At 35.7% G+C, this 25928-nt stretch overlaps 1 protein-coding gene across 2 annotated transcripts in view; it reads left to right on the top strand.

Moving 5' to 3' along the window:
* The first annotated feature begins 1934 nt into the window (after window positions 1–1934).
* LOC117963035 (doublesex- and mab-3-related transcription factor 1) overlaps window positions 1935–25928 on the top strand; it is a 39795-nt gene continuing 15801 nt past the window's right edge. Inside the window, exons 1-3 of one of the 2 annotated variants that reach the window (XM_034917105.2) lie at window positions 1935–2411; window positions 4052–4235; window positions 13544–13704. In XM_034917105.2, the coding sequence (XP_034772996.1) occupies window positions 2094–2411; window positions 4052–4235; window positions 13544–13704 (663 nt within the window). In that variant the 5' untranslated portion in view covers window positions 1935–2093. The remainder of the gene's footprint in view (window positions 2412–4051; window positions 4236–13543; window positions 13705–25928) is intronic. The other variant, XM_058989944.1, reaches the window with a different exon arrangement.

Genomic DNA, 25928 nt, shown 5'->3' with positions numbered 1-25928 from the left:
TCATGGCTATGCAGTCATTTCCATATTAAACCTGTAATGATCACTCTTAGAAAGAAACAGCACCTAATCCTTCCTGAGAGAGATTCCAATGACTTGCCCACGCATATACTGCTCTGCGCTTGTAGTTTGTCAGTTTTCAGTTGGTCGGTTCTAGAGACTTGATGCTGGTTGAGTAGATGGTAAACTGGCTCAAACAAATCCTATTGAAATAAACAGTAAAGTTTAAAGTCAACTGTTGTGTGGTGCCCCCTCTCGCCAGGGTTATTGTTTGACTATGCCACCCCTTAAATTATACCAGGTGTAAGGAGAGCTCTAAATTGAAATATCTTCCATATATTGTGACCCCCCCCCCCGGAGTCCCTTTCAACCAAAATGAAAGAGGAACATGTGCATATGGTTTAAACCTTTAACATAGGAAAAGGAATTTATTTAAATATAAATTAATTTACAATAGAAAAATGATTGCTTTTTAATACACGTCTCTATACCAACCAACAGCAGTTATATGCTATAGTAGGTTCAAATCTAATAGAAAGCAAGAATGGGTCAATGAAACACAATGTTAGAACAGTCCCTCCCATATGCCACCGGCACCTAGAGAAAAATGTGCTCAAGTACAAAATAAGTGTTTCAATACAAAAGTTAAATACAACCAAACAGTAATTAACAAGCCAAGTGCTAACATCTTAATGTGCTCAAAAACAAATAATGAGCTCAAAAACAAATAATGAATAACTTCAACACACACACCAGGGGGCAGTGTGATCTGTGGAGGCTGAAAACAGAACTCCACAAATACACTCGTCTTACAATTCTCTTTCCAAAGGGTTGTACTCAGGATTTGTTAGCTTACAGTTTATTAATTAAACCTATATAAAATGCACGTATATTCTGTTCGGGTTGGTAGAACCAAACAGGAAAAAACATACCACATAAAAGTCAACTAGCAAACAACGTTGACAATAACGAATTCAACATAAGCAAAACTCAACAGAAACAAGACAGTGACTAACATTATAAAAAGAAAACAAAGAAATATGCGTGACCACAGTTCAGACAGTTTACTTCAAAACAAGACACCAACTACGTCCATTTTATTTATTAAAACCAAGTAAACTGTAAAATAATTAAAAACAAAACACACGTTATCCCGGATGAACCGGACTGATCACCCTACCAAATACCAATAAAACAAAATAAAAAAAAAACATTTAGAAACAGGGGAGATAGACACACAACCAAAAGGTAGCGAGACCCATTCTATTGTTTTAAATCTTACCGTCAACAGTAGCCGTGAGACACAAACAAAGCAACCACAGAAAAGTCTTGATTCAAGTGCCACTGCAGCTCTTATATACAGGTGCGCAATTTGTTGGGAACGGCGCGGCGTTAATTCAATCATTACTTAATTAAAAGTAATTAGCAAAAAGGTCTAACCTGCTACAATTTGTTGTCTGCTTTAATATTTGTTATCTGCCCTGATTCATACACTGCTGGGTGCCCAGTAAAAGCTAATACATATGAATTATAATTCCTAACTCAGCCTGGTCATCGGCTCAAGAGTAGTTGCGGGACTTTCTCTGGCAGGGAGCTGGGAAATTACTTCTATAACAAATATCATAGAACATATAATTTTTTTAAAACCTGCATAGACATTTGTAGATTGGACCAGGGTTTGTATTATTATTATTATTATTATTATTATTATTATTATTATTATTATTATTATTATTATTATTATTATTGTATTTTTTTAAATACAGAAACTGCTTACAACTCGATAGAAGACTGTCTGTAACAGATACAGTTTGTATGCATCAGTCAGTCCCTAATCTGAAGTCTGTCGGGGGATTTGGCTGGTCACAGCCAATTGCGCAGGGTGGACGGAGGAGGCATTTCCAAACGTCTCCCACGCGACCCTGGAATGCTGTGACCAATCGCGCCAAAACGTTCAGAGATTTTCAAACTGGTACTGCTTGCAAATAAAAAGAAAGCTTGTTGCATTGGTATATTGCAACAATACATCGCAGCACCAGAACGCCACAGACAATCAGCTGGTGCAGAAAAGGCAAAGTGACATCGGCCTGGAGATAATGAACACGGTCACGGAGAGCTATCTTCCCCTAAACTCTAAAAGGAAACATAGAGAGAACAGCAAATCGCCGGCCAAGCGTCCCCAAGACATGCACAACAGCAGCGATGGCGAGCAAGGTGGGCAGTTGCTGGATTGTGCGGGTCTGGCTGCGTCAGCAACCGGCAAAAAGCCCCCTCGGATGCCGAAGTGTTCTCGCTGCAGGAACCACGGCTATGTGTCCCCCCTGAAGGGCCACAAGAGATTCTGCACCTGGAGAGACTGTCAGTGTCAGAAATGTAAACTGATTGCAGAACGACAGCGAGTCATGGCGGCCCAGGTATCGTGTGCGACAAATTAGCGCAATTGTGAGAGAAGGACATGTTTGTTGTTGTTTTTGTTTGTTTGTTTTGATAACATTTTTTTAAGGGACAGGAACATTGTTACATTTTTCGATCAGATATACCAAAAATGTATTAATATTATCCACGTTTTGTATAGACAGTTGCCATGGTCTGTCAACACGTGGCAGATTCATTCGCTGAGGTGCCCAGGACTGAATTGTAATATTTTGATGTAGTATAGTATATAAGTAAACTTGGCACACTGTGATTTTACTGAAATATAATTTTACCAACATACATCGTTTTTCATCTTGCAAGGTGCTTATAAATATTTTACAATTTTTTTTTCCACATTGAGTGATGGCAGGCCGGATAAAAATGGCGATACAAGATACTTACTGACGGTACAATAGTACATGTTTTCTGTTGACACAGTAACATCATCAAAGTAAAGAAGCTAGTATGTCGATTTCAATTTTTAAATAAGTTACATATATATAAATGAATGCCGCATTATATACATTACTACATGCTGTACTTTGAGGCCTCGTGGAGGAAATGGTAAACAGGTTCCAAAAAACTGACAGGCCTGTTATGTGTTTGCATTATATTTGAATGATTAACGTATGTGATTCGTATTTTTTATTAAATCAATGTTTTCACAGCATTTTAAAAAGTACCTACTGTACTTAATATAAACAGATTGATTTTATTATTATCCCAGCTGTGGAGTAAAATAACTATTTTCGTTACTTCACTGTAAATTGCGACATGTTGGGAACTATCTACATTTTACTGTATAGAACTGGGTACTGGTGGTATTGGAATACACACATGTTCTAGTTAAAAATAAGTCTTTTACAGAAACATATTTTGAAATCTGTGCTTTAGTAAAAAGAAAAAAATAAAGATTTACGTGGAAGTGTTCAGTTTGTAAATATCTGAATAACAACCCCACAGCTGGTTTTAATTAGAATGAATCTTTTTTTATTGAAGGGATTCTGCAGATCTCATAAGACTGGTTATTTACAGAACCCGAACAACCAGGTTACAAGATGAAAATTGCCTAGAAGAGACTAAAATCTATTACTGCATTGAACAGCCCCCTTTTTGTTGTGGTTGTTGTTTTATGTAACGGTCTTAAGTGTTCTCGTTTTCTATAAATAAATAAAATAGCGTACTGTTCCGTTAACAGCACCTCAGGAATGCACACATATTGTTTTTTTCTAAGAACAAATACAAATAATGAAGATATTTGTAAAGGGTTGCCATTGTAAAAGATACTTTATAGTAAATCAACCCAAATTTAGAAAACGCGTAATGACAAAAACATCATGAATGCACAATTGTTTGTTTATTTATTTATTTATTGTTATGATGATGATGATTATTATTATGTTTGTTTCACTGGATACAAAATTATTCATATATTACTAAATATTACATGACGTTTTATCCAGCAGCTTAATAAAAAATACTTTAGTCTTGTCAGGTCTTAAATGAGGTAATCTTGGAGTCGCTGCGGTGAGGAGAAAAAAACATATTACAAATTGGGGGGGATAATTGGTCCCTCATAGCTAAACATATTTGGAATTGGGTAGCTCTCCTTCTTTGACTTCACTCCTTTTGGGTTTAGGTAGCACTGAGGAGGCAGCAGGCACAGGAGGAGGAGCTGGGCATCTGCAACCCTGTTCCACTTCCAGACACAGATCTGCTCATCAAAAGCGAAGGCACTGGAAACAGCTCCTGCTTGTTTGCTCCAGGGGGAGGGTCCCCTTCTTCAGCCTCAGCCAGCACAGCACCATCCTCTTCAGTTACAGGTATATCAAAACTGCATTCAGGATTCTTTAGAATCTGGTAAATGCTTATAGCCTGTTAAAAATGTTTTAATAAATACAAAATATGTATATACAGGGGATTGACAAAACACCAGAAACGCCGGAAAAACAAAGCACATATTTTGGTATAAATGATCTGCCCTTCATATGACTGTTAATGTTTAACTGACTCATATTTTCAATGTTATGAAAACTCCTCTGGCAACATCTAACGGTACCCTTTTGTTACTTTGACCACTGACTTTTAGTTTTCCAGATGATACACACCTAATGCTTTGTGATATTAGCTTCAAACTCAATACACAGCTGTATTCTTTGATTCTTTAGGTTCTCCCCGGGTGGCTGTCACCGCCCAGCTGAAAAAACCCGATCCGCCCGTCTTGCAGATGTTACTGTGTCTAACAATAAGGATTGATTTTGCTTCTAGTAGAACATTGCAGCGTGAAAAAAAAATCTTGGAACCACATGACAGCTGTGTTACATCTTGACACAACATTTAACCAATCAGAGAGTTGAAGGGGCGGGTTTTCTGTGTTAAGCACCTCGAGAGGCTAAAATGTTAAAAGGTACTGCTAAAAAAAAAAACTATTATTTTTAAACCAAAAATAGTGACAATTATTATTATTTGTTTATTTAGCAGACACCTTTATCCAAGGCGACTTACAGGGAGTAGGGTGTGTGAACTATGCATCAGCTGCAGAGTCACTTACAATTACGTCTCACCTGAAAGACGGAGCACAAGGAGGTTAAGTGATTTGCTCAGGGTCACACAATGAGTTTGTGGCTAAGATGGGATTTGAACCTGGGACCTCCTGGTTACAAGCCTGTTTCTTTAACCACTGGACCACACAGCCTCCTATGAATGCAGGGGGTCAAAATAAGCTGTACCATCCACCGCCTAATACTATATTTGTGCCGGCTATTAAAAAAATATTAAGATTATTTTCGGGTATTATCATTCAGTCAATTTTTTGTCGTATTATTGTACTGTAAGGTGATATATAGTACATAATAGCTATACATATGTACCGAAAAAGAAAGTGTATTCCTTTTGTTGTGATATAGTAACAATATGTACCCAGGTGCTTGTGAGAGATATTGGGGGTTCAAATATAGAGGCTGTACGCTTTTAAGAAGAAAGGCGTGATGGGATATCAGCTGAACATTGTCAGCTGACATACAAGTGCAGTGGTGCTGGATTATTACACTCTGGTTTCAATGCAGCAGTTCTGCTGGTGACCAAACGTGTGAGTACTGTTGTGTTAAAAAAAAAAAAAAAATTGGTTAAAATAAACAGTTGCATTAAATAAATGTAGAACAGCGAAAAATCAGAGTGCATTAACAAAACGCCCTGAAAACTTAACATAAAGAAAACAATTTAAATGAAGCAATAAGCTCAATAATTAAGCTAAAAAGGAAGTGCAAAGGTTACCGTTTTTTTTTTTTTTTGTGAACTCCATTTAGGGATGGGACGGTATAAAATTTGCACGGTATGATAACCGTTAAATAAAACACTGTGGTGACCTTAATATCACGGTATACAGTACATCATGCAGGTAATAAACTTGGTATGTTTCTTTCTTATAAAAAGACAATCAGAATTAAAAAAAAAAAAAAAAGTTGTACACTCAATGTTATACTACAACAGTATTAAGGTCTATTATTTGCTCAAAATTACATGGTGCTGTAGTTTGTTAAGTCATTTTAATGTATAAAATTAAATAAATAAATAAATACTTTGTTTAGCTGATGGTAAATAGAATTGGAAATGATTGGTCTTATTGCTTAAAACACAAACATGTACCACAGGTTATTATTTAAGAGCAAATATTAGTTGTTTATTGTTTCAACTGGATAAATAAAATATGTATAGCAAAAAATAATGTATTTTAATACTAAAACGTGTTATTGGATTTATAGCTACATGTCACGACATTGCACAAGTAAGCTTACACATGTGGAGTTTGTAAAGAAAGATTTCTTCACTTACCTAAGAACATTAGAATACTGTTATAACTTGTTTAAACAAAACTACGTTGATAATAAGCAAGCTATCCTGCTGCTGTCGCGGATCTGTGCTCATTTTAATTGAGACATTGGTCGTGTTCTTATAGCGCAGATATCCACAATTCTGCACAGTGCTGCACAGAATCGTGGAGATGCGCTGTAGACGTCACTCAACACTGATTCTGCAAGCCCAGCGCAGCTTTGAAGTGTTACTGCGGGAGGCTGGCTGCGGCTGTGAACCAAAGGGACGATGCAGAGATCATGAGTGACCTGTTCATCGTATTGCAAATAACCACTAAAACTACTGCTGCCACCTTGTTAGCAAAGGCGAACGACATTTTATCATTTTAAAATGAAGCCGTGAACAGCCTCGTCAATGCTATATTAAATAAATAAATCAATTATTTAAACACACATAATGTATTAAATCCGTGGTAAGTGATGTATAATTTTACAATAAAGTTAATGTTAATCAATTACATTAAACTGATTGTTGATAATCCAGGCAAAATACGTTGAAAATGTGTGCTGCACTGCATGGTTTGGAGAAGGCGTTTCTCTAGAAGCTGCTTGTTTTATTGGAAGTCACGTTTGTTTTATTTGAAGTCTTTAAAGTTAAATTTCAGTTTTTGTTTGCTTGTTCATCTACAAAACGGCACAAGTAAACCTCATATTATTACTGTATTTTATTAAAGTGTGTCTATGGCCACTGTTTACTGTGAAGAAACGGCAATGGCACGGAATGAAAAATTAAATAAGTAAATAAATAAATATGTGTTGTCAGCTTTATGTACTATCTGTTTCAGGATGTTTAACTGTTATTTGGCATCCTTTGTTTTGTAGTTAATTCACTGGGGTAAGTAAGTCTCTTTACTCCTGGCATATTTTTCTATTTTAACATGTTACATATTGTGAGGTCTTGCTGTAAAATAAAGGCACACACACACAGGTGCCACGGCCACACACCCTGCCCGCGATCAGAGCAATATAATGACTTTTTTTGAAAAATTATGCGGGAATATCCGAACATGAAATTCGTCCCAGCACTATTTATATATATATATATATATATATATAATATTTTTTTATTTTTTTATTTATATATATATATATATATATATATCACATATCACACTGAGCTGTTTTTCATTTGCCTTTTTTGAAACTGTCACGCAAATTCTGGTGAGATGGTAAATAAGTGCAAGGTATTTTTGTCATTTCTAGCGAATACGAACATCTGATTTTTGAATCCGAATACATTAAAAAAAATATTGGTTTGAATATTCGGATATTTGCCCCAGCACTAGTTAGAATTGTACAGATTCTAACAAAAACCTGGAGCAGAAACACACACAGTGGGATGTGAATGGAGAATGGCGCTATTGCGCCGATTTATTGTAAAATAAACAGACAAAACACTTTCTAAAAGAAAACGGCACGGTGGCCAAAATAGACAGACAAACACAGTGGACGAACACTAAACAAACAAGTATCGTGGTGAACTGTTTCAGCACGAATAACAATTGTTATTTATAATTACTTTCTCCTTCTCTCTCTCCCTCCCATTCTCCACTCTCGAACACTCAACACCCCGTGTGCGTGAAGCACTCTCTCTTTTATGCAGCTGTACCAAGACTCGATTGCTAATCATTCATTCAATTGGAATCTCAGCACAGCTGCACGTGAACTAATTGTACTCCCCGTGCTTCCACACTAATACCTATTTTAATCTGCATGTGGAGTGATTGTGCAATCCTTGTGCCTAAATACAATGATACACTTTACATCACCTGTGCTACATAACCCACACTCTGTGTACCAATACCTACACCAACAATAACACACCACATACAACATATAACTCAAAATATGTACGGTGGGGCCACCCAGCCACAGTTGTATACTGTAAGGTATCAAATTAAAAGTAGCAATTCAGTTTTAGTTACAATGGGCCTGACAGTCTTTAGTAGGGCTGATATTTGACAGGTTCTTTCTTATTCAGAACTACAGAAATTATAGTCGATTTCCACCCCCAAGTTCCCTGAAGAAATTAGGGTTGTTTATCATTGAGTAATCGTAACTTACTGTGAACATTGTAAATGGGTTTTCAAGTCTTGAAATAAAGCTGTATTGCTTGTCCCTTGTGTAATTTACAAATTATACAAATAAAAAAAGACATGCAGCTCAGTTGGTAGGTGCTTCTGTATCAAAGACTGCAGAAATTACGGGTGTTTCACAAGGAACAGTAAAAATAGTCACATCTGTTATTCCTCGGTGTAAGGTAATGTATTTGCAGTCTCGGTTCTTAAAACGCTTTGGCCATTCAGGAATTCTGAATAAGAAATAAAATAAAATGCAGGGTTTTTTTTGTGTATAATTTGTGGCTTCTGTCCACTTATTTTCAAATACTGCTTGATCAGGACTAATACTGCTACTTTCTATGTGATAGCTTTGTAATAGATGTGGGAGTTTAGCTAGAAAGGTTCTTTGATAAGTATTCTTAGAATAAGAGATACAAAAATGAATTAGCAATTATTGTTTCCTGATTCAAGAGGCTATCGTGTAATAGAGAGTATGTGATAAAGAATGTGGTGACTTGGCCTTGACGTCAGTGAAGATTCTGCTCACACAGGCCTATTATACTCATTGAGGTGTTAGGTTTGTGCTGTGACTTGGCAGCACTAAATCATTTATGCTAGCCACTTCACTGTGGCACTGTGTAGACAATAAAACAAGGACAACTACAAATATTCAAAAAATTAAACATGGCTGTGGGATACTGTAGCTTTAAACTCTAAAATAGGTCAGTTAAATTCTCAGTCAAAAATGTTGTGGTACCACTGACCTAATAGCCATATTGTGCTCTTTCTACTTGTTTTCAGCTGTTAACAGTTGGAGATTTCAAGTTAATTGTAACATGTATAAGTAACTTGAAATCTGCAACTTTCTAACAGCAGAGACTAAATAATTAAGCAAAATATTAGTTAAATAAAGGGTTTCGTTAAGTAATTGAGAGCTGAGTTGAAATGAAAACCAGAAGAAACTTGGGTCCCGAGGACCAGGTTTGAAAAGCCCTGGTCTAGTCAGAAACAGCAGCTAACACTGTGTTGTCAGCAGTTCAAGTACCTGTCATCAGTCTAGTGCAGTGGTTTTCTTTCTTCTTCTATCTTTGAGTTAGAACACTTCACAGCACCTTGTCTGTACCCCTCAGAAAGGATTGGAACAACATCAAAAGAAAGGGTACAGCTGTAATGCAGTGTACATCAGTTACACTGTTTGTTTTGAGGAAAACTTCAAAATACATCATGAGCTGAAAAATGCGAATAGACTTTTATTTAAATGTTCTTGTTTGTACAGTAAGTTGCTTTGCTTCCATGGATAAACAACTATTCCAAAGTTTTTGAAGTGTATACTGTGTTTACTTGTATTTCACTGGTCATATAATTAACATTAATCAAGTAAGAGTTGCCCTCACATAATAAATGGTTCGACACCACCAGTTCAGCTTGCCAAACTGTTCTTCTGCATTGTACAATCCATTTCCTCTGAAATTTCATTGAAAACACAAGTAAAGCTTTATCTTTGGTGTAAAGGGCTTTGTGAATTTTTCATTTGCACCCCATTTTTTTTTTTTACCTCAAGGTGAGGTGATGTACATTGTATGATGACAGCTTTTTGTTTAAAAGTAATTTATCTATACGATGGACAAACTAGTAAAAAATAAATAATGACATATCTTATTAGCTTCTAATAAACATGCATTCTTACTTGGTTATACAGTATTTTGAAGATTATTTCATTTACTTTGATGTGTATTAGTGTTAATAGATGTACTGTAGTATTTGTACAGTACCCTTGGTTTTGTGCTCAGAATGCACAGTTGGAAACACAAAGCAACACAAGATATTGACTTCATACTTGGTACACAGCTGTGTTTTATGATTCTGAAGTTATTCAAGGGGATAGCTTTGAGTTGAGATTTGAAGTTGTTCCCCATGAATAACACAGATGATATGGAGCACATCTTCACATGTCCGCTTAAAATCATGTGGTTTTTAGAACCAGTCGACCCAATGTTAAAACCAGGCTACCTAGCCGAGTTTGAAGTACAGTGCTTGAGAAAACAGACGTACATAAGCAGCAAATGATTAAAAAAATAACTTCTTGACACTTTTTAAATCTGTTTTGCAAATATGAACATGGTCTTTTTCTCCTGTGAATGCACTTCTGTGTCCCAACCCTCATTCTATTGCAATAGCTGTTATTCCCCTCATGTTCCATTGGAATACATTCTGTGAAGAACATATTTTAATATGTTATCCCATAATATTCTGTTTGAAGACCAGTTATATGCTGTCATTATTTTTACATGTTCCCGTACAGGACCTGATGGGGAGGTTCGGTAACAAATGATTTAAGAGGAGGGATAGAAAATGAAAGACGGATTTAAACTAACTTATTTTGCTGTCTGTATGTTAGCATAAGGGTCATGTGCTGGTGCCAAACTTCCCCATCTCTTGATCAGTTCCCTTAGTGCTGTCTTGTGGGAGAAACATGCTGTTCTAGCGGTCCTGATAGTGCTCTTGGGGAGGTGAGATGCCAGCAGTGTCAAGGCTGTGTTCCTGATTTAAAGGAAAATCACTGACAGGCCAAAACAGCTAGTAGTGATATTGAACTGCTGATGGAATAGTACAAAGCAGTTCATCTTGGCAATTTGCTGGCAGGGACCTGGCCAGCATAACAGTAACAACCCTCATTTCTTCGAAATGAAAAGTTTGATGAGTGTTGCATCAAATGAACAATGAAATGGGGAGTCTTTCCTTTGTACTAATCTGCATTATTGTTTCAGAAATAGATTTAAAACTAAAGACTGTCAGGCCCATTGTGTTTGGAAAGCTTAATGCTGCTCAATAAAACACAACATATTCACAGTCACCTGTTTATTTGTGTCTTATCTGTATTTTTAAATATGTAGTTGATCATTATTACCACTAGGTGGAGCGCTTTAGTTGCTCTTGTGTGGCTATGGGTATGATTTTTTTTTTTCTTTCATTTTTGTGTATAAAATAGAAGAATTACATTTTGTGCTCCTGGTGTTTGTTTTGTTATGAATAAAATAAAATGATTGCGACATTTTTTTTTTAATGTTCTGCTCTGTCTGTAAAATCAAGGATGATTAAAATGTGTTATTTTAAAAAAGAAAGTTTTTGATTTTGAATTAGCACCCTCAAGTGGTGAAAGCAGGCCGGTCTTGTTTTTATAATTGTCTTGTACATTGTACTTTTCAGTGTTCAATGGATTCAGCATTTTGTAGGTTTTCCACATTCTATAATCAGCAATGATCTGGTGCAGAGTAGAAATGATTGTATTTATATAGGCAATACTATGCAGAATTCATTGAACATAAGAAAGGTTTGGGAATGAGAAGATGTTCTGTCCATCAAGGCTCATCCCATCTTAGCACACCGTTGTCCCTACTAGGGGCCTCTAAATGAATAGTCTAGAATCTGTATCTATAACTGTAAAAAAGGTGCTGCCTGCCTTCTGTTTGAAACATACTTTTACTCAGCTTCCATTTGTGCCCTCTCGTTCTCTTTGTGCTGAATTTGAAGAAGTGACTTGGATTGTCTTGATCTATTCTGTTTTATAAGCTTTCACCAAGCCCACTCTTTTCCTTTCTTTTTTCTAGGCTGAAGAGATTTCATTATTTTAACCTGTCCTCATGGTTCATGCCTTATTGCCATTCTCTGTACTTTCTCAAGGTGACCAAAACTGGACCTCTTAAGAATTACAAACTTTTTTTTAGCCAGTTCTGCAAGCAATTACATGCCCTTCCCTGTATTTCTGCTGATTTTAATTTATGTATAAATGTTTTGTGTGGGACTTTGTGAAAGGCTTTTTGAATTAAAAAAAAAAAAAAAGTAAATTGTAATGTCCTCAGACATGTCAGGTAGGTTAGTTACTGTAAGCGGGACCTCGATGTTCTGCACCCATGCTGGCTATCTCCTATTATAGTGTTGCTATACAGATAGTTTTGAAGCTTACCTCTTAATATTGCTTCCACCATTTTGTTATGGAAGGTAAACTAATAGTACTATAATTACCTGGAACCTCACTTGTTTCTAAAGAACTTTTCATGATAATACACATTTCTACCATGTACCATAGTTGTTTACATGAGCGAATAACAAGACTTTGACCAAATACCAAGAATTTGAAGGGGTTAAGTTTGTTATGTATGTCAGTCACTCATGTAACAACTATAACTGCAGCACTCAGTGACGTGTGGTGTTCTATTTGTATACTCTGTATTGTACAGTTCAATTGAATTACATTTCAAGTGGTTGGTAATGAGGACCTGTTTGTTGCTGGGAGGAAGCAGAGTGATAATGTCCTCTTGCTGTAATGTACTGTGAGATCCATTCTCTTCATGCTAAATTAGTCACAGTGGAGATAGAGGCAAAACACTCAGATGGTTCTAACTAAGATTACAGTAAAGCCTGGAAATACTCATAACTGCTAGTCAGAATGTAAGTTTGTGTAGGTGACAGGTATAATACAAACAAGGTTGCACTTAAACAAAAAAGCAAAAAACAAAACTGTATTGAATCATTCCCCTAGTAAAAGTTTATTTACCACAGTAAATTTGCATGGGATCTTTTGCAGTTTTCCCATGCTTTTGCCATGGTTATACAGGTCCTATGCATTTCAAATGGTTTATCATAGTTCTACAATGATTTATTTTTTAATATGCTTTACCATACCTCTCTCTGCGTAGCAATGTTAACCTGAGTTTTACCATGCTTTCACTCTGCTTTTTTAATTTTTTAGGTCACAGAGTAGCCGGTTTTACAATCAGTCTGCCAAATCAGCTTCAAATGTGAATTATATTAAACAGCTGTAAATAGCTGTTTAATATAATATATTAAACAGCTGTCCTAAAGGATTTATTAAACAGCTTTATTAATATATTATTAATATATTAAACAGCTGTCCTAAAGGATTTATGTTGCTTGGTCATTCTGATATTTATAACATCTCAATTATTTCTGGGTTAGCTTTTCCAGGTTCTGTATGCTCATTAAAGCTGGGCAGATATTATCAATAACATCCTTTTGTTTTGGTATACTGTATTTTTGATTGGTAGTAAATTCTGCCTGTAAGGGGTCTGCATTCATCATCTGATGCGTTCAGTTTTTTACTTCACGTTTGCCTGAAAGCATGGTGAAATGTAATGAAATAGCTACTGACTAGCTCGGCTTCTCCACTATTTTATGTTACAGAGAGCCGTACCAATCTGCAAGACAGTCCATCTGTCACCAGTAGAGGGCACACAGAGAGCACACCTGAGCTGATTGTTGATTCCTCCTACTACAGCAACTTCTACCAGCCATCCCGCTACCCAGCCTACTACAACAACCTGTACAACTACCAGCAGTACCAGGTGCCAAGGGCTGATGAGGGAACTGCACTGGGTGGGACTGCTTTCTAAAATCCCATTGCTTCTAAAAACACTCTGCAAGGCTGATTGCGAGGGAAGTGAGGTGGAGAAGCATATTTTATTATATCCCGTATAACTCTGCTATGCTTACCCACCTCACTTCCTCTGCATCAGCCTAGAGTCTTTTCAGAAGCAATTTATGCTGGAACAATTGGTAAGCATGGCAGATAACAGGAGTGAGGCGATTCATCGTGTATCGATGCATCGCCATACTTTACAACACGATACGATACACCTTTGTGCATCGTGTATTGTGATACAAGTTTGAAATGTGTAGCTGTAAATCATGAAAGAAAAGGTCTTGGCTGTTTGAACGTAAACTCCACTTGATCCTAGACAGATCCCATTGTGCAATGAGCCGGCCAGACGCTTTCGGAATTTACGCGGGAGTAGAGGAAACAATGGCGAGTTCTTTATTTTAATTTAATTTAGGGTTACAGCTGTTAATGAAAACTGATACGGACAAAAACGTGAAATAAATGACTTAACAATAATAAAAAGTTAAACGAAATTTAGAGAAAAAAACGAAACTTAGATGAAAACATTAATAAAAATAATAATAATAATAATAATAATAATAATAATAATACAATAAAAAGTCACTGCACCTGCTCTAAAATGGAGTTTGTCATTTGTCGATCACATCTAGTGAATTTTATCCAAATATAAGTGATAAGTTTATTTTGATGCTCAGATATAAGTGATAAGTTTATTTTGATGCTCAGATATAAGTGATAAGTTGATTAACCCTTAAACTTTGATTTGGTTGAATATGTTACTTTTTAATCCTGATGAAAATCACTTATTTAATACTAATTTTATCATTCATTTTAATCTAATAATTAAAATGATTTCTAACCACATTTAAAAACAGCACAGTGTAGAATAGTATACAAAATAGAATAATATACTCTATACCTTAACTTCAAAAATACAAATACTTAGTTATAAAATTAATAGATTTAATAGTTATCAGACATATTGCTTTGTATTTTTTTCCTCTCAGAAATGTGGAAAGATTTGGTTAATTCAGCTAAAATGGATATCCCAGGAACTCACATACTGCTTTGACTTTAAATTAGTGGTTTACTACTTTGTTGGAAATAAATATAATTTATTCTGAACTGAATCTGTGTCTATAGAATTGAAATTTTAATTATTTTCTAGTCCGTCAAGTAGAGATGAGTTTTTCATTAGTATCGTGATATGTATCGTATCGTGGCTTGTGTATCGTGATAAGGACCGTATCGTGACCTTGGTGTATCGTCTCACCCCTAGCAGATAATGATCTAAGCAGAAACAACAATAGAAAATCACACAGATATAGTAGGATATCAAACAGGTAAGTAAAAAGGAAATATCAAGTGCTCCCTTGATATGTTATGATATGATCATTCAATAATTTGGTTAATTCCTGGTTAGCCTTGTTACAAGTACTATATTTTATTTATTGTATAAGGGCCCTTCAGTATTTCACTGTTTTCTGATGTGTAAGTCAGTGTGACAGGGAGCACCCTGTCGCTGGTTCTTGAGCAGCATGTCTGCATCCACTGCTCTGTGTCTGATTCAGTATTATTCAGTGACGACCCACATATGTAACCTCAACCTGTTACAGTCAGGTAGCAAAATAAAGAGGGAAGACTAGTTAAATATTAGGAAAATATGGTTGAGAAAAAATATTCTTCAAAAAGCTTCAGTTCAGCTTTCTCTTCCCATTAGTTCAAAATGCTTTTTCTATACTTTTTTATGCTTTTTTTTATATTTTATGATCTCTGATACAATTCTTTAAATATACTGTAGGATAATAATGAGTTAAATCAGCTTCACTTCAGAATCCCAGTGTATTGAACTATTATTTAAGCATGTACAATGATTAATAAAAGCACATTTAAAATGTATCACCATTCACAGAAAGATTACCTTCCAAGTTGTACACCGAATGTTCATGTCATATTCGTGCGCAATGTGAGTTCCTGTTTTTATATTCCTACAAAATGGTGGACAAAGGATAAATATTGCATTTTCCTTTTTTGTGTGTTAACAATTGTCCACACAAAAATACTTTTTTCGTTAAATCAATATTGTTGAAGAAAGAAGTCAAGGAAACATAATACATTATGCATAGTGTTCCGCGTTTCCGGTTTTTGTCTTTAAAAACATTTTCCGGGAATCTTTCTGAGTTTATTTTGCATATATTAAAATAAGGATAAAATCGGTACCAAATAGTTTTTAATTGAAACAACACTTCACATGTGGAATATGATGCATAGCAGTTCTGGTTTCTAATTAATAATGTCCCTGGCATGTATGATGAAGCAGAATCTGTGCAAGTCAAAGTCACGTTTTCCCAAGTTAGCTGGTAACATTTGGGCAATCGCTGTGCTGATGGAAATAGTATCTACAGAAGGTATGAACATCCTCTGCCTCATCTGACACACTTCTTCTATTTTTGTTTTGTGCATACTTAGAAACATTTGTTTTCTTTTGAATATTCATAAACTGATTTACTTTTTCTCTCCATTCCTCATCCACTAAAAATGTTATGTTTTCGTGTATTTCAATTTAGTTTTTAATCAAGCTTGTAGTTACTACACCCAGCAATTGCCACAATAATCAGACTATGACCAACATAATCAGTTCATGTGTTTGTGAAGTGACAGAGAACCATGTTTTAATGTTATTTGATCATCTGACGTCTAAACGTCTGCTGTATCCTTGGATATACAGTGTAGAGCTTCTTATTACAATGTCGGAGTCAAAATAAACAGCATTTTAATCAAAATATTGTGTATTTCCTAGACAATAGTACCGGGAAAATATTGAATAACAGACAAAAATTGGGTATAAATCAGTAAAAAACGACATCCAGTTAAAAAAAAAAAATCCTGTAATTTTTCGGTAAAATTCTGAATGAACCGGAAACACAGAACACTAATTATGCAATACAAACTATGAAATAAAATGAAATGGTAAGACTGAAGTAAATCGTGTTAATTTTGCTATTCATGAAGTGAAACAGTAGGGGGAGTACTCGGATGTTTAATTATCTTCAAGACGTCTCCATTATCATTTTAGTGGATTTTTGCCTTTACTTACAAAGCTTTCTATGATCTACCAGTATGTTATTTGTGGTCTGTTATAGTAATCTTATTAATTATATGCAAGTGAAATTACTGAAGGGTACATGTTAAACTTTTAATATTAATATTATTTGCTACAGCTGGGTGGCATATGCAAAAATGTAGCTAAGATACAGTAGTTGGGTGGGTGTGAACACACAGTAATTTGAGTTAAACTCCAGAAACCCCAAAATAATATTGCTGGGAATAAGTCCAATTAAACAAGTGGGGAGAAGCAAGTGTTTCAATAAAAGCGGATGTGGCTCCTGATGTCTCAAAAAGACTTTATAGGCAAATTTAAATATTCATATAGTATTTTCCGCAGTGAGGCCAGAATTTAAACAAATTAATCTTGAGATTCCTTATAGAAACTAATAGATTGAAAAAGAACTTACCATATTAGTATAGCTGGTTATAGGTTTCAACATTTAATCTGTCAAGAAGAAATCATTTTTATGGTGATATAAATATACTTAAATGTGTATGTAGTTTCATTATTTCTGTATTTTTATTTTTGTGGCCATGTTAGTGAAAAATATATCCCATGAAGCGATACTGTAGAACTAAAAGAAACTTAATTATGAAATTAGAAAAGCATTTCAATAAGAAATCATTATCAGCGTGTTGCAATTGTCTGTTGACATGTTATTAAATGTCTAAGTTTTAATTAGCTTTATTTTAATACAACCTAGTTATGGATCCCATAAAGTTTATATTCAAGTAGAAGGAAGTTAAGATTCTTGTGATAGAAACTGTGATGTAAAAGCTACTGCAGTACATGTGAGATCAGCAGTGTGCTAACTGCTAGCATGGCAATGATGGGTCACACACAGGTCTGTTGCACAATTCTTATTTGAAATCATGATTAAATTTAATGGCAAATTGTTGATAGTGGCTCATGTCAATCTGTAGCCTTAGTGTTTTGGTTGGCAGGAGTGTTTTAGCTGGCAAGGTCAGACTCCCTTTCACAGAATGGTAATGCACCGTGTTGACGGTTATGCCACCGTTCCAACTGACTGGACGAACACAGCGGAAAGGTGGGTCTGTCTTCATGGTGTGGTACCCCTTTGTAGAGTGTTTACATTTTTAATATTCCTCCATGCAGAACGGTAACTAATTCTGCCACTGGGAGTTCTGTAACCCTTATCCAAACTGGGTAATTTGGTCATAGTAGATTAAGAGCTGTCATATGCATTCTTGTTAGTTTCTAAGACATGATGCTGTAATATGAGATGTTTAATCTGATTACAGTGTTTAGTAGTCATATACAAAAGGCTATAGTGCAGCGCCCATCATCGGTTCCATATAAGGTATGCTGAAGTTTAGATAAAGTGTCATAGACTGGTATAGAGGATGTGTATGGCCACTAAGAAATAGGGCATATGCACTATAGGGCCCTATACCCAAAACATTTGAAGGACTGTTTTAAGAAATGTTTGTTTAGTACTGTTTTTTAAAGCGGATTAATTAAACCAAGTTTGAGGTTCATGAAACAACTGTTTAAGAGAGTGTTTATTAGTAAGCGCTGTTTAACCTAATACAATGTTTATAAACAAAAAACAGTCCTTAAATAAACATTCTTTAAAGGTTTGTGAATAGGGACTATTAGAATTAAATATATAGTGTGTTGTGCACAGTACCAGTGGAGAAAATACAGTACCTTTATTAACAGGTCTGAACTTTATGGGACAATGCGTTTACTATAGTTTATAGTGGTTAGTAAAATGTTTTTCTGTACATTTCTAATCTTGACCATGCTTGTTTATTTTACTACAATGTTCTGTGTATGTACTGTATGTACTCCAGTGCTGACAGAGGTTTGTTGCTATATAAAGTAAAAGTGGAAAATCTTAAACCACTAAATGCAAATGCAAAATGTTCTTAAAATCTGAATTTAAAGTGAGGATGCAGTAAAGGACGGTCTTGTCACATGATCTGCATTTAGCGACCGTAACCAATATAGGCTTCTGAGTTGAATGACATTAGAAAACGCAGGGATGATATAGTAAATTACTTCCTCCTGTCCAATCTACAGTACTGTATATGCAAAATGTGTCTACAGTAGCCCAGTAAAGTTTGACCGCCAGCTCTAGCAAGAGTATTTAACCTTTAAACTATTTTATATATAACGGTTTAGCAATTTATTTATTTTTTAAAAAGCTGCTTAATCGGGTGGTTGGCGGTAGGTTTGTATAGCTAGAGATTGACTTAATTATTTTTAATACAACTTTGTGCTGTGAGACTGACCGTGCAATACCCACTGAAATGCCCACAAACCAAAATGATTTCTCTTTATCCAATGGCCATATAGGAAACTAAAATGTATTAAACAAGCGTCATTGCCGGTCTTCTGGGTAATGTAGTTTAGAAACCAATCCTTTAACCCTTCCGCTCCGGTGAACATTCTACCTGTTTGACCTGTGACTGATATAACATGACTTTCGGCTTGTGTATCAGGACAAATATCCACCGAAAATATACCGTATTATACCTTTCTACACAGCTGAGTATCTGAAGATTATTAAGAGAATAACATTTTCACTCTGATGAAATATTCCCTACGATTACCTAGTTTGAATGTAAAAAATAAGTTTCAAAATGTACTCAAATTCATTTTCCTTTAGAAATATCTCCATAAGTGTAATTTACTGATTTCCTACTGTGTCAAAGTGGTTAAGTGGATACAGGTGCAGGGGTGATGCATTGCGTGATTAAACTGACAAGAGTTCTAATCCAGTTGGAAAAGGGGTTTTATTTTTATCCAGGTCTGGTGACCAAATAATAGGACCCCGGCAATAAACAACAATGTGTATTGCATGGAGTAAATAACAATGGGTTACAATCCCAAACAATAAACACAATATATCCGCCCCACAATAATACTAACACCAGTCCTGGGTGCGTGCAGTAGTGCTCGTGGTGGGTGATACAGTTTATTTAGTGACAGCAGTGAAGTGCTGTTCCGGCTTTGTGCTGGCCCTCAGCGACAGCTCCGGAATCATGTTAGCCGTCTGTTAATGCACAAGGCAAGACAATTACAGACAAACAAACAAAACACTCACAGTACGTGTATATATATATATATATATATATATATATATATATATATATATATATATATATGGTTCTCTCATGGGTCCTTTCAGGTTCAACTCGTAAACCAAAGCGAAGGAACAGATTGCGTCTCTCCGCCCCCTTTTATGCCGTCACACATGACCCCTTAGTGAATTAATGCAGCCACCCCTCCAATCTGCTACTACCACGTCGTTTCCCTTCCGGGTCAATGCGTTAATGCAACGGAGTTCCGACCCCTTCCTAGCTGGCCGACTTCCCTTGAACCCTGGGAAAGAACTGTCAGGTCAGCCTGTACAGGGAACTCTGTTCTCGCTGCTTAGCGCCCTCACAGGTCGGGAGGGAGATTTACAACCAAGAATCACTGTATTTCTGTCACACCTACCTACAAACTGTAAACATGTCAGTGGTGCCCACAACCTCAGGAAGTAGGATCAGAAAGAATTTTATAAATACTGTGTCTTGTTTTGATTTGACACCAAATTGTTTGACGGGTGCGTAGTGTGAAGAAGTTCGCCATCAGATAGATTTGTCAACTCATCAACATCTGTAAAAAAAAAATATATATATATTTTATTTTGGGTCGGTAAGCATTCTTGGTTATGTAAAGCAATTTAATATGCTCTGCGGTAATGCTGCGCTTCAAAATCATGGTATATACAGTAATCGAAACCGAAACCTAAGATACTGAAATGCTAGATTTTTCTAGCATTTTGTCCCTTGGACAGGAAGTTTTTTTCAAAAATTGCACACCCCTGGGTTATAATAAAATGACATACTGCAGTAATCCTATGTTAATATTTTTCTTCCATTTGAAGTAATACAAGCATAGATTGTGACTTTTACAGAATGAATATGTCTAATTTCACTTTGGCTATTTGGTGAACTATTTAAAGTAGTGCTTCTTGGCTAGATAGAATGTAGTGATAGGACTTTACAAAGCATGCATAGGATAAATAAAACAAAAAAAAAAAGTTTTCTATACAATAGTTGTTTTTTTTTGTCTACCCTGAGATTTTTTAGTGGTGGATATGTACTCATATCTTAGGTTATTCATTTTGTAGATTTATGTTAAAAAGTATCCCCTTGTGTCAGAGAGCTCATGTGTGAAACAAATTAAATCTTTATTTCTTCAAGGATCTAATCTAAGTGTTCTATTTTTCGATTGTGCTGATAGGGCCATATCTCTTGGTGTCAGAGCAGTCGAGATTCTGATGGTAACATATTTTTTCTTGGGTCACTGCCTTTCAGACAATAGCAGGTTGGAACAGAATTGCAAAGGTTAATTATGTTGTCTGTCAGGAAGGAGGACACAATGAAAGCTTCAGATGTTTGCCATATTTATGTCGTAGAAGTAGAACTTTTACACTTAGCTGTTTACTGAACTAGAAAATGCTTGCATGTGAAAACTGCTTAAAAAATCAAATTAACATTTCAGTTCCTCACTTCAATTAATAACAAACTGTAGAGATTGATTTAGGGTGATACGTTTTGTGCAGCAATAGTGATTTATAGACTTAGCAGTCAATTGTTTGTCTTGATAATAAATTTCAAAATGCCTATTACAAAAACAATGGCTAGCCAGATAGGTGGGTGGACAAACTGAACAGTCCCTAGGCACAGCACATTTATTGAAGGGGGGTGAATATGCTCTGAATCTGTATGGTAAGCCTTTCATATTTACAAATGTCTGTAAACGTGCACTCTTAACTGCAGTAAACACTTATGCATTGCCAAATTTACAAAGATGCGCAATTAAGGGACCAAGTGTAAGCAATACACAATCTATTCAAATGAGCTGTTCCAAATAAGAATACAGCAAATGAATAACATACTTTTAGTGAGTGGCTAAACATTTCGTTGTTGTAAACAAAAATGCAGTGTGTACACATTTAAACCTGACTCCCCTAGTGATAAGGACCAACCTGCAAATAACAGATGGAAGTGAATAAAGCAGGGGTGGCCAAACTTCCTGACCCTACAAGCCGCATACCACAGTGTTCATATGGCTGAGAGCTGTAAGACACATAAAACATATAATGTTTGGGAGCAAGACATTTTAAATACTTGTTTTAAACTGTTTTTTTAATTCTCTCGAACATTATAACGAAGTCTGCACTTACTCTGTGTAGCACAGTAGTTGTTATCTGTTCATGGCAGAAAAATACACAAGAACAAGGAACATTGTGCCTTACAGTTTCTGTGTAATTTTATTGATTAGTGTATTAAACTTAAAATGTAACACTAGTGTTTTTCCATTATTTCTATTTATACTGTGTGTATTATGCACTTTCAATAAAATATATTCAGTTATTGTGAAGCAAAATAGGATAACTGTCCTGATTTCACCAAAAACACCACATAAAAAGATACATTTTTGTAAGGATTCTTTTTGACAAGCTCTTCCCTTGAAGATCTGAATGCTCAGTTTTGTTTTGTATGTCTGCTGTGTGTATTAACCCTTTAAGGACCAGGATCGTGTTAACACGATCTTACTGAACTGGGCTTCTAGGACCGCGATCATGTAAACATGATAAAACAAAAAAAAAGCACTTTGTTTTGATGACTTACAGGGCCACTGTAGTTTGCAGCACAGGCTTGAAACACACATCAATGGCTAGGGGAGGGACTGACGTTCACTTCCTGATAGTTTTTTTTTTTTTTTTTTTTCGTGTGACGTCACTGAGAGGGGCATTTAGTGTCTAAAGGGCAGAGACAACAGCAGAAACAAAACATAACAGAAACTTGTTTATCGCCGAAATAAAACTAACAGTAATTCTAAGTGAAATTGCCTATATATATTGCAGCTAAGACATGCACATAGACTGTAAAAATGGGGAGCCAACTCCAGGACGCGATATATCCGAATCCGCAGTATAGCGAGGGGCGATATAACAAGGGATGGGTTTATATCATTGCAATCACTCAGGTGAAACAATGTCTTGTAATCTGCCCAAACACCAATATTTTTCAACTTTCAGGAAGTATTGTAAGGTGCCTCGGGTCATAGAATAACACGTTTTTATGTATGCATCTCTAAGCAGAATACATAATTTAAAAAAAACAAAACAATGAAATATTGTGTTGAAAAAAAAAAAGTGAAAAGCTTATATGGTTTCTGTAGTACTTTATAATGTTCCCCAGAGTGTTCTGAAAAAAAGGACACCATTTGCAAGACACTACCATAAAAACATTTTAGTGAATTTTTATAGGAAGAGAGTCAGCTGGAGCCAAAAAGTGCCTTGTCCTGGGGGAGCATCCCACTGAAAAATGCTTGGTTCTGAAAGGGGTAAATACTTTTGAGAGCTTCGTGGATGACATGCACTGTATTTATTTTGAAAGGGATTACAGTACCTGCTCATGACGAGACGTAAGATATGTAAATATAATAATACATTTAGACCTGCAATACAACATTTAAACATGCATTCTCTAGTCTAGCGCCAACATAAAAATATATAACACGATTCATTCATCTGAATAAGGACGTTTGGTAAGAACGATTTCCCATGCCATGCAAAACTTGCTTGAGTCGTTACATCAACTTCTTTACTGAACACCAAAAGGAGCCAGCTTGTTTCCCCTCAAGTCTGATCCAGGAGGATATTCAGATGAAAATTTGTTGTGATTTGTTTTGTAATGACGTTTGAGGTTGCACGCCTTGCACAGACTACAGTGTGTAAGCGATTTGTTGCAGGTTCACCACTGTTTTCAGTGAAAGCACACTCTTCCTCCCATTCTGGCTTGTGTTTATTACTCGTGGATGGTTTGCTCAGTGCCATTGTCTCCACTAAACGAATGAGCACTTAATTCACAATCATGAAATTGACTTTCATCTGCACATCCGGCTCTCACTCGAGGTGCTCAAAATATGCATGCGCCAGCGCGCGGTGTCGAAGGTCATCAAGTGACCAAATGCCCTTGCAGCGTACATGCAGGCTCAAAGAAACTGACGATAGAGAAGGGGAGAGAAGAAAGAATAATAAACATGAATGAATACAGAGAACAAAAATAATACTTTTTTTATCTTTTTATTTTCGTTTTGTATATTATTCTTCAGTTCATTCGAGCCGCAAAGCGTGCGTCACCCAGCGTTTCACCGGGAGCCGCACTTGAACTGCCCGGGAGCCGCATGCAGCCGCGGTTTGGACACCTCTGATATAAAGTCTGTCATTGGCCAGAGGCTGGGATGTATGTGGGCATGCATCTTCCCCAGACAACAGTGGACTGTGAGAAATTACATTACAGAACGTTATGTAGATGTGTCCTGATGCTGAAAGGGAAGGCCCACAAAATAAAGATTTAACTATGCCTTTTATACTTCATTTTTATTAATCATTTGAGTTTGTTTTTTTATTTTTATTTTTTTGTCTTGTTATGAATATTCCATATTAAATGTTTACATTTCACGCATTTTGCATAAACTCTGTATCTTGGAACATATCTTCCACCTTTTAGAATAATTGTGAAGAACCCTGGTGGAATGCAGGTAGAAAATGAAAATATAGGGGTAGTGTACAAAATCCAGACAACTGATGGTGCCAGATAAGAACCCTTCAGGTAGGTAGGAAGTAATGCATAATCTCCCTGCTCTGTGATTTACTTGAGAGCTGCGTCCCAGCAACAGCAACCTCCTGATTTTGAACCCCCAGCTCACCTGTAAAACTGTATTTATTCCAATCCAGACATAAAAGGTATTATGATCCCACTGCTAATGCAATTCAACAACTTCATTTTTAAAAATCTATTTGAAAACATTCAGAAGCTTGCTATTGATACATTTCTTTAAACAAATATGAAAAAAAGATTTTGTTTAATCACCGTCCTTCACAAAAAACCTTAAGAAGGTCAGTGAGACACACCAAAATGTGTGACTTACTGTATTACTGTAAGCATACAGTAAAACCTGAACTGGCTCTTATCCCTGTGCAATTGTAAATATATTATCTGGGGTAGGCTCAAGCCAATAGGTTGAGTTAATAGACTAGAGCACTGATGCTGACCAGGGAGCTTACAGTACAGTAGGTTTCATTTCAATCAGGTCAAGTATTCATTCTAACAAAAAAGTTTGGATTTTATTTTGCTGACTGAAAATTGTTTCAGGCTCATTTAGTTGGAATGTTTTAAATGTCAACTACACTTAACATAAATAATAGTAAAAGTCTGTTTTTGTTAAATAACACTTTATAAAGCTGTCATGAAGGGAATTGATCGTGCAAACAGTAAAAGATGACATACTGCCTGACAAGAAAGTAAATTCTGTAAAACATGAATTGAAAATACATTCAGGTCTATCACAATAGCTTTGTGTTTGATAAGGGTTCTTTTAAGTTTCTGGAAAAGGGCTCTAGAAGTCTCATCTAATTAGTTTTGTGTCCCTGAGCATTGTACAGTAACAATAAACACTTAATGGTGTTATAAGTTTTTTTATATTCTTTATTTTATTTTTTTACCTCTTATGTAAAATGATTTTCTGGTATCTACAAATGTATTAGAAATATATTTTATGTTATTTCCACATTGTAACCTATCATACAATTTTAATTATGTTAGGAATGTCATCTTGTTTGTGCACATAACATAATCAAATACTCAAAACACGATACTATACTAGTAACATAAATCCTACAGGGAAACAAACAGCAAACTTGAGTTAAACATTTGAGTGAATTCAGTCACAGCACAGAATCAGTTTTAAGTTTCATTAAACAAACCTTTTGAACCCAAGGGCTGACCCATAAAATGTGTGCCTGAAAAATATGGATTCCACCTTGCATAGATGCGATGGATAATCTGTGGATCAACTGTTTGTTGTTGTTCACAAATACGGCTCAATTTCTGGTTGTTATTTTTATAACAATTAGCCGTTTTAGTATAAAAATATAAGTCAACTGATTTGCATCTCAGATATATCACCAACCAAGAGTCATGCATCAGATCACTGCAGTGGTTCTTAAAAATTAAAAAGGGAACACA

Source organism: Acipenser ruthenus, chromosome 2, assembly GCF_902713425.1.
Source record: "Acipenser ruthenus chromosome 2, fAciRut3.2 maternal haplotype, whole genome shotgun sequence".
NCBI classification, from domain to species: domain Eukaryota; kingdom Metazoa; phylum Chordata; class Actinopteri; order Acipenseriformes; family Acipenseridae; genus Acipenser; species Acipenser ruthenus.
Note: the sequence above shows the minus strand (reverse complement) of the source record. Positions and strands in the feature narration are given on the sequence as shown.